The sequence below is a fragment of the Chanos chanos genome, chromosome 4, assembly GCF_902362185.1.
Source record: "Chanos chanos chromosome 4, fChaCha1.1, whole genome shotgun sequence".
Classification (NCBI taxonomy): Eukaryota; Metazoa; Chordata; class Actinopteri; order Gonorynchiformes; family Chanidae; genus Chanos; species Chanos chanos.
Window position 1 is genome coordinate 43,144,613 of NC_044498.1, and position 10,198 is coordinate 43,154,810.

A 10,198-nucleotide genomic window follows, 5' to 3' on the forward strand; every position below is an offset into this window, starting at 1 on the left:
GCCAAAAAAGAGAGACGGTAGGGGAGTACAGGAACAATCTGTCTCCCGCTATGATCTTATCATGTAGGCAAATAACTCATTTTGTTTTCTCATTTCCCCCTAAAAACAAGCTCATTTTCAGAGAAATAAAAACAGGACGAACAGAGAGTGATTATGTAAGAGTTTCATTGAGGACACACTTAAAAGCCATGCCTGGCCTTTCAAATCTGGAACACAAAGCTTTTGTTTACTTCCAAATAACGTGTAAAAAAAATATCACTGTGAAAACAGGAAAGAACCAGCAGTCACACAGCGAACACAAAGGGAATCCAGCGGTTCTGCTAAGGCTTTAAAATCTTGGAACTGGAACACGGAGTGACCGGCATCCCTGCAGGATTTTGTCAGGCTTGTCACAGAGATCAAATCCTTCCAGTCAGAGAAAAACTGTAATCCTTGTCTTTTGATCATTCAGAGTGACAGCAGATTCAGTTCCATTTCAGCTCTTATGAAAATCTTAACTCTTCAGTGAATCTTCAGTATACATCTTTAGTTACTAAAGGGTAAATGGCAGAGTAAAATGACGATTTGTTGTATTAAACCAAACCCATCATTCACCTCTAATGTTGCCTGCCATACTTCGTTGGGCAAAGACACTTTTTCCTCTCTCCTTCCCTCCCTACAACTGAGTTTTCAACCACATCCTTATCGGGACTCAGATGTGACATTATATATGCTTGTGTCTGAAACCACTGTTCCCAGTCTTAAGGTTTTAGTCTTAAGTGTTTCACATAGGAGGTGAACTGAGGAGAAGTCCTCCTGAGACCTCCCCTCGCCCTCACGCATTCTTTTCCTCTCCTGTGACGAAGAGATGCACAGACTTCTTGGACTGCAGCATCTGGGCTGCACGCTCTGCTCCGGCGATGGCTGCCAATTTGTGGGCATCGTAGCGCGAGTAGAGGGCTGTGCAGGTCCAACTGGCAGGGTCTGTGCCGTCTCGGGTGGCCTGGAGCATGTTACACACTTCGCTGTAGAAGTGGGCGTAGGTGGGCAGTCCATAGAAAATCAGGTTTCTGATGCCTCTTATTGTGTATCTGTGAGGAAAAAGAGAGAGAGACAGAAAGAGAGAGAGAGAGAGAGAGAGAGAGAACAGGAAGTTGTGAGAAGCATTTTCACATTTTTTTCAAATATCTCATCTTACAGCCAGCATCCCTGAAGATCAGAATCCTAGGGAACGGTGATCGTGATCTGACTAATCGTATCTGTCTGGACAAGCTCTCTGAGACTCCAGCACGTACACCCACCTCTTGTAGAAGTGGAATCGTTCAGAGAAGAGGAGAAACTGTTTTTCGCCCTTCAGAAAGGAGTCGCGTGCCCGGTTCACTTCTGATTTCTTGGAGTACTCGCAAACGCCGGTGAAGCTGACATCTTCTTTCTTCAGATAGTTCCTCAGACGGACGTAGTCGAAATATGATGGCACATAGATGAAGGTGTGGGACATGACAGAGTCTCTATACTGAGGCAGGATCTTCTCCACAAAGAACTGAAACCTGTTGGATTATTGGCATTGTGCTTTTACACATGAACATGGCTTATCTGGTTCTTATCAAAATGTCCAGTATTAACTCATGCGTGTCAAAAATCTGTGATGTCTTATATATTATATCCAGTACTAAAATAACATCTATATTCCTTTGAACAATGAAGATCTACTTTTGACCTGAACTGTCTGCAAGGTATTTTGGTAAAGAGCACCCCCTTGTGTTCAAAATAGGGAAACACATTTAATGTTTTCTAACCTCTTCACACTCACCTGGCATCCTGATCCATGAAGCTGTCAGAAGTGAACATCTGAAAGACGTGAGGGAGCTGTACCAGAACCTGACAGATTGAGCCTACCTTTGGCAAGTTCTTTGTAGCGACCTGAAACGAAAAAAGATGAACACGAACACGCAACAGATCCATATTTTAAATTTGTTAGCATCATAAGCCTTATTTTGAGCCTCTAGAGCGAGGCCATCAAAAGTCATTCCAGGAGGCCTGGCATGTACAGACTTTAGTAAGTGGATAAGTCACTGACAGATTAGAGGGGCCGTGTAGGGAGAGCCACATGGGACAGAGGAGAGCTGTCTGACCTGACCGCGGTAGTTGAAGCAGTGTTTGGTCATGATGTTGTTGATCTGAGGGTCCTGTATGGAGCTGAACACCAGCGTCTGTCTGTAATACTTGGCCCAGTTGTTAAGGTTCCACATGCGCACTCTGGAGAAGTCCACGCCGTGAGAATCCAACGGCTGCAAATTCAGATGCTTCATCACGTGCTGCAATGGACATAAAGAAGTTGTATGTTTACACATATATACAAATTTGTATATGGGTTTTAAGTCCAGTCCTGGGGACCCCTTGCCCTCCATATCTTTGTTGTAACCCTCTGTTACCACAGCTGACTGAGCTAATCAAGGGCTTGATAATTAGTTGAACAGTGGGATAAGCTGTGTCATTGCTGGACTGAGAAGAAAAAAATGACCTGGCAGGGTAACATAGAGGAACAGTCTGACACCCTCCGCAACACTAAAGTATGGGTGTCATATGAGTTTATATCCTTGATAATATAATAAGTACAGATTCTCGTTAATTACAAGCTGCAAACACGTTAATGATTAGTCACAGAGACTAATCCACCCACTACCTCCAGTTTAGAGGTTACATCTGAGGGAAATCTGAGATAAATGCCCTGTGGTGGCGTGTTGTACTCCGGGCCAGGATCTCACCAGGACGTGTTCCCAGTTCTGCATGAGAAACACATCAGCCTGATCCACCACCAGCAGCTCGATGGAGGACAGGAAGTCAAAGTCGCGCTTGCTCTCCCCCTCCGAGCCCAGCAGCGTCCGCAGGCCCAGCGGTGACGAGATGATGATGTCAGAGGAGTAGAAGGGTGAATAGAGACGCAAATTGCGCTTCAGGATAGACACACCTGATGGGGGGGAGGAGAAAAAAGGGAGATTAAGGTCAATGAAGCAGAGAAGAGTGAAAGAAGAATCCAACATTAAAAAGAAAGCAGAAACAATGAGAAAACAGTTACATACGTGACAAAAGAAAAAACTCCAAAGGAACGAGACTGTGTAGTGGGTACACAATTAACTAGACGTGACCAACAATGCGATCAGAAACAAATAAAGCACCGACTTCGTGCTAACTTAGTATCAAAACGTTTATTTCACAGGGTACATATAAACACTACCCATTTCATTTGTATAATTAATACGTTGAGGACTTCTGACGGCTAACCTATTCTGAAGTGATCGTCAACATTGCCAGAGAAAATGGCATGGTAGTCGTCCGGCCGTAACAGGTTGGGAGGTCTGTCGTCGGGTTCCTCTCCAAACTCATCCTTAAACCTCTTTTTATTGCTCACGTCCATCTTCTTCCCTTTGGTCTCCAGTAGGGTGATGAAGGTCTGAACCACTCGCAGAGCCCCATCTCGGAATGGAACCAGGATAAGAACCTGCGCAGATAGAATATAGTAATTTTACATGTAAAAAGGGTTAAAGCACCTAAGTGTTCAGGGAGACTTGTTACTGTGAAAAATGCTACGGCGTGAACAGAATGGGTCTACACACACTTTGTGTAATTGGGTAAGATAAGGTAAGATAAATACATGAGTGGTAATTCTTACCTTAGGCCTGGTCAGACCCTGGTCTCTGAATTCCTCATCTCCTGTCTTAGACTCTTTCAGCTGGGCATTGTGAGCCAACACTCTGGAGTTGGCCTTCAGGACGTGGTTGAGGGCGTGGAGACAGTACGCACTGCGGACCTCCTTGGCCTCGGTCAGGGGAGAGCTCTCTGAAAAATACATGTCCCTGTAGGTCCCCATAAGCCCCAGCAACTCCCTCTGCAACTCAGTCAGCTCTGGGGTTGGGCTGCCTGCTGGCTGAAAGGCCTGGTTCAGATTCTGCCAGTTGGCCTCCAGGGTCTTATGGAAACTAGGGAGGCCCACAGACGATGCCTGTCCAACAGGAGGGAACCTCTCCAGGCTGCACGTACACTGAAGGTTTCCTAGTTTTGGCCACTGAGGAATAGATGTGATTAGAGGAAGTGGAGAGAGACGGCGAGTGAGAGACAGAATGCGTAAATAAATTTAAATAATAAAAAAAAAAACTTCATTTATGAAAATTCTAGGAGGTGTTAGTTTACAGTGATCAGTCACTTTAATTGTAGTGTGACACATGCCCAGAGCTTAACAATATTACTAGAGCTAGCTAACTGATTTACACAATGTAGCTAGCCCTGTTAAGAAGAGTTGATCTGGATACGAAAGACAGCTAAATGAATACCTGTGAAAAGTCGACATAAGCATAAACTGGTTAAAAATATCATTAGTTTTCTGCGTCTCAGAAGTCATGTACCTTGATCTGAGTCCTGCTCTTCGTACCCTCAGCAATTTTCTTTACGTCATCATCACTGAGCTCCACATCCATGTGTTTCACAAAGGCGTCTTAAGAGAGAAAAGAAAACAAGCTGCCGCAGAGCTGATAGCACTCAGAATTCTACCAGAACCGAGCTATGCTATAATTACCCAAAATATGCCACATATCTGATAAGATGTACTTCTCACCTTCCTTATCCTGCTGTTGATCTGCGGCTCTTTCCTCTTCTTCCTGCTCACCCTCTCCAGGCATGTTTGTCTCCAGACAGAACTGAGCTTCATGTTTCTTATCTGTAAACTCCCCATCCCTCTCCTCTTCGTTTTCCTCCTCTTCATCACTCTTTTCTCCCCCCGCTCCTTTCTCCACATTGTTGGAATATTCTTGTTCTTCTGATTTTACAGTTATTTCTTCATCCTCTTCTTCCTCCTCCTCCTCCTCTAATCCATCACTCTCTCCTTCTCCTTAAGAAAGAGACAAATGTGTTCTTAATACACAAAGGGGCATTACATGAACAGTAATCATCTCGGCAACCGACGGTATTAACGTCAGTTTTGTTCATTATGGACCAGATAGAGCAAAGTGTTTTCTGTCACATGTCAGTGTTTTCTCACCTTCATCTGAGATTTCTTCGTCATCCTCTTCTTCCTCGTCCTCGCTCTCATCTTCATCGCTTTCATCTACAGCACGTCGGCTCATGGTTGAAAGTAGTTTCTCATAGGCGGACGGCTGCTCCTCTTCAACAGAAATATCGCTTTCGGCGTCCGACTGTTCCGGACTGTCAGGCTACAACAACAAGGACATATACAAATGCACACAAATAATGCTGACGCATCTCGTAACGCCTCATAAGATGTTAACGACAAAGCATAAACATTCCTGAAGTTGCAACGGTTAGACTTATACGCACTGGCACTAATTTATGAAAATGACTGGGGGTGTTCATTTTAGAAAAAAACATCCATCCATAATAGCCTAGATAAGCGCGATAACCATGCAATACGCTGCACTGGATATTCCAGCCCCCATGTAAATATTAAATGCTGGCGGATTGTGACAGTCGGATAACAAACACTCATATTTTCCATCGTACTATTATTCCTGTGCGCATTCAGTCTAACCTTTACCAGGCGTCGTTAGGTTTGTGTCACAGCGTTCCAGTTAAGCGTAGCACAGAGCACCGAAATTTTAGTTTAAAAAAGACATGATGCAAAACAAAACGGAGACTACAACTGGTTATAATATTATACCTTACATGGATCGTAAAGCTTGCTATTCAAGTTGGACTTTTCATCTGGAAAACAGTGTAGCGTTTTAATACGTTACATAATTACGTTTGCATTAAGCGTACATATACTGTATATATTTTTTCTACATATATTGTCTATATACGTGTAAGCTATAATATATTTTTATGTGTTTCACTCCGAAATATTGGGTGTGCTCCAGCTCCAAAGCACCCACAGAGTTAAAGCCTACACTTGCTACTTCATATCAGTCACTGACGAGCATGTCAACTATAAACGTGTCGTTCAGAGTTAACATCAGAACCATTCCTAGTTATACTATCATACTCACCAGGGTAACAATCTGTGTTTTCTCTGGTCTGTCAGCGACACTGGAAAATGAGAGTGGAGAGAGACATGATTATTTGAAATTACAGATCAACCGGCCAGTTAGCAAGCTAGCTAACTAACTATAGCAGAAATCTAGCTCGCTAAAGTAACCCGGGTGCTTCATATTGGTAATTTGTAATTCATTTTTGTATCCAATCAATAAGTATTCCTACTTATCGTGAAAGGGATGTTGCTCTCCAAACTCCTTCAGATGTTTCTTTTGTTTTTTGGTTAAATTGCTTATAACTTGGTTTCTTTGCTTTCTTTTCCCCATGATAGAACACACGTGTGACAGCCAGAGTTCTTCTACGCTTGTTTTGGAATTTGTTTCTGTACTATGTCATTACCGCCACCTAACGGACTGGAGTACTACGGAACACTACAGTCTTTAGTAAGCGTTCTCTATGAGAAAATGGTCAAAAGATTCGATGACTTTTAGACATACTTAACAGTACTCAAGGTAAAATAGCTAGTAAACATGTCTCTTTCCACCAAAATTTCAGTGTGTTGAATTGTTTCGAAATTTTGCCATGAGCATGTTTTTATACATTGCTATTTTCTTGCAGACACCCTGCAACAATTATACACATATGAGAAAATATGCTGTGTGGTGTTGAAGATCACCAACCTAAAACAACAGCTATGGTCCATGAACAACATTGTTTTTAAATGTCTCCTTTCAAACTGTTTAATCTGTTTCTTGTTTCAATAATTAAATAACACATATAAGAGCTGACTAATTTAACAGTCTAGGAATGTAGATGAAAAATGCTTTCCTAACAAATACTAATACATTTAATGGTAAATAATGCTCATTTATATAAAAAATGTATGGTTTCACTAACAACATTAATATATGTAAGTTATAGCACATGACAGAAATGTTTGGCCTAAAACTTAACATCACCTAAAGTTTAGATGCCCTAGTTTGGACCTTTACAGCCAAGCCATGGACTGCTTTGTGTGTACTTTCATGGTCACAACTTAAACTGATTACCAGCCTTACATATGTTGAAGAATTGAGTTGAACATCTCTTTAGATGTGAAAGTCTAAAGTCTTCATCACTGAGCTCTATCATGCCTTTTTTTTTCTTGCCAGAGATTCATAACTGAATCAATACTTGACATGTATTAACTTGACTGTTCCTCCGAAGTTTTCTGGCTTGGCCTGAGAAAATGGTATGTAATTGATTTGCTCACTGAAAATGGTTCCATTTGATTAACTGAAAACATATGCAATGCTATAGTGCACTGTATGTTTTAAAAATATATTTATTTATTTATTTATTTTTTCACAGGGCATTGTTTAACCCCCACCCACTTCTCCAGCTCCTCAGATACCATATGTTACCCTGATCAAATAGCTGTGTATTTTAGAGCTTATGCCCTGTTTGTGATTAGCCCGACTATTAATAACACGAGGGGCAGCCATCCAGGGAAAATAAAGGCAGACTGAAATAAATGAACCACACACTTTATGGCTTTAGGGTGACTTATAAACACGGCAAAGGTTAGAAAAATAGCAGTTGATGCCAGCTTAGTGATGAGGTGAATGTCTCCTTAACCCACCCACTCTCCTCTCTCTAGTACCAAGCCAAGGCAGCGATGGAGGTCTATAGGTAGTCTGATGTTTGGACCATTGTCTGTGGGATACCCTCCACTTTCTGGGACTGAAACGGTCCAAGACGTCCTGGGCATGTATTTTGTTCCAATAACTCTTTATCCCTAGTTTTAGATCCACAATTGGCTTGACTGATCATTCACTTAATATGAATATCCTGAGCAAATTTTCATTGCATGTTTCAGATCAGAGGCTAGATGACATGATGGGTCCATTCTTTTCCTTTAAACCAGTGCGTGCTTCGACAGGCTGGGTCCTGAAAGTAACTTAAACATACGTTGACATCATGGACATGGTATGATCATGTTTAAACGCAGGTGCATTGGGTGTAATTACGTTCCACTCTATAACAGGGCATGGTTACTCACTGTAGGATTCGGTCTGTGTTGTCACGCTGAGTATGCCGAAGTCAAGCATTGAGACAGTAAGGCAGGTAGGTAAGCAGATGCGTTAAGTGTGTCTTAAGCGGACGTGTTTCCAATGATGCTGAAAACACACTGTGTACTTCAGGTCAATCAAAGTCCAATTTTTAATCAGTCATTTGATCTAATGACTTTAAACTATGCAGGTTGTAAGAAATTAGATGGTAATACGACTCTATTTAAGAAATCACTCCAACCTTCAAACAATTAAAACAACAAAATAGCGCTATTGTAAGAGTGTGAGGCTGTTTTATCTCTTAAATACACACAATTATTAATCTATTACTCAGGGGAGTTGTACAACATTGTGTTCCAAAATGCTTATTGTTGGTAATTCATTTTGACCTGTGGCAGCTGGCTAGCATGTGTTTGGGGAAAGAGTTTTTCTTGAAGTGCTTTCCAAGTTAATAAAGAAATTGAAGAAGAAACAACATCAACTCTGGAAAAAAAAAAAAGTACACGTTTATAGGGCACTTGTTAAATTGCCCACATCAAAATCAAAGTGACTATAACTTTTAATTGGGAGCGGTGTATGAATAGCTGTGTAGCAGCGCCTCAGAGAAATCAGGTCTAGCTTGATAGCAGATGCAGATGTTGGCGTTGGGACGATGGGATGGGCAGTAGACGTGTTGAAGGTTTCCATGTAGTTTTTGTGCCCAGATGGTTTGAGTATTACCTAGTAGTGGACTCTAGAGCTCTGCATCTCAAGCCTGATGGGGCCAGCTTCTATGTCTCGGGTAAGGACTTGATATGGCCTGTTTTTTTTTTTATTCACGAATAAATCAAACCTGGGTTGGGCCCCGGGGTCTGAATGTTACGGGACAGGCGCAGAGATGTGGCACAAGAGCAGAATTAAGGCAACCTTTCCTGAAAAGTCGATACATTAGTGCATGTAACCGATTTTTGCCAGGTTCAAAAAGACTAGACAAGTGTAAATGTGCATTTTTGCACCATTTAGAAAGGAGCATGATGAGGGCTGCAGCCTTCCCACATTTACAGACCAACACTAATGGTTCATGCTTGTTTCTTATGTATGTTTCTAATGTATATTTAATTCAAACAGTGATAAGTAAATTGTGTATTGTAGTACAAGGTAGTTGACACATACATTTTATTTAGCTTTTTTACTGTACTCATTTTCACACTAAGCAAAGCACCTGTGAAACTTTGGATAACCATGTGTTTAGTCTGTTTCAGGTTTAGGTTAAGGCTTTTGGGAAAAGGTTCAAGTTTAAGATCATTTGGGGCCAAAAATTATGCTGGAGCAAACAGACTCGGTTAGGGGTCAGGCTTAAATATTGAGCCTGGGCAGGTGTTCAATGGACAGTCAGTACACATCCATATTGATAGCGAGCAGATCCGTCTGCTCTGAGATCTGCCAGCTGCTAAGATGGTCAAGTCATCAGTGAAGAACCTTTCAAGGAGAAGGTTAGACATAACAAGTCGAATCCACAGGTGCATTCAATTGTGGCCAGAAATTCTAGTCCCGACTTTACGCTTGCAGTCAGTACTCAGAAGCGAAAGCGTGAAAGGTTTAAAACCTTTTGCAATTTCGGCTTCACATATTCTTATAAGAGCTCTGGAATGAAACAATAATTTCAATGCCAGGTTTGGCACATTGTACAATACAGACTTCTTATTAGATAAGTGGTAAATGATCACTATAGGTGTACAGACTGAGGTAATGAAGTAGCTGCTTTCATGAATCAATCTTTGATACTGGTCCAAAAGAGAATCAATACAATGATAGTCAGCTGAGGTCTCAAGTAGACATCTCCCAGATATTTTAATATTCCTTTTTTTTTTCCCCGTGCCAACAGTTTTTCAAATACTAACTCGAGGACGTAGTAACATAGGCAAAATTGTGGCAGTCGGTAGTCAAAGCATTTGTAAGACACCAATCATAGGCCTTGCTATTAGTTTTGCAATATAAAAGTAGGGTTTACAAATGGGGTTAACATCTGTAAATGTTGATACGTTTGACCTAAAGATTACATTAATGTTAATGCAACCAGACAACCAGAGCTTTGATACTTAGGTGACCAGATCAAATAACTAATGCTGATGACTTGTATGGTTTGTGTACAGCAATAATATAACATTATTTATTCTCAGAGGAAATGATGAAGCATGTATTAGTAT

At 41.4% G+C, this 10,198-nt stretch overlaps 1 protein-coding gene across 1 annotated transcript; it reads right to left on the minus strand.

Annotated features, from left to right (window-relative positions):
* Positions 1 to 285: 285 nt before the first annotated feature.
* Positions 286 to 6,287, minus strand: utp25 (UTP25 small subunit processor component). Its single transcript, XM_030771570.1, has 12 exons — positions 6,187 to 6,287; positions 5,976 to 6,015; positions 5,012 to 5,183; positions 4,589 to 4,861; positions 4,380 to 4,468; positions 3,650 to 4,042; positions 3,262 to 3,478; positions 2,745 to 2,947; positions 2,112 to 2,294; positions 1,790 to 1,899; positions 1,281 to 1,526; positions 286 to 1,070 (listed from the first exon to the last, which is right to left on the minus strand). The coding sequence occupies exons 1-12, from the start codon at positions 6,285 to 6,287 to the stop codon at positions 815 to 817; spliced, it is 2,283 nt and encodes a 760-aa protein (XP_030627430.1). The 3' UTR covers positions 286 to 814.
* Between the last annotated feature and the right edge of the window lie 3,911 nt (positions 6,288 to 10,198).

Excerpts from the sequence above, each read along its gene's own strand:
- utp25 (XM_030771570.1), bottom strand. The coding sequence starts at position 6,287 with ATGGGGAAAAGAAAGCAAAGAAACCAAGTTATAAGCAATTTAACCAAA. Across the intron at positions 2,948-3,261 it reads TGACGATCACTTCAGAATAG|GTGTGTCTATCCTGAAGCGC; the intron begins GTTAGCCGTCAG and ends CCCCCCCATCAG. Across the intron at positions 2,295-2,744 it reads AGAACTGGGAACACGTCCTG|CACGTGATGAAGCATCTGAA; the intron begins GTGAGATCCTGG and ends TGTCCATTGCAG.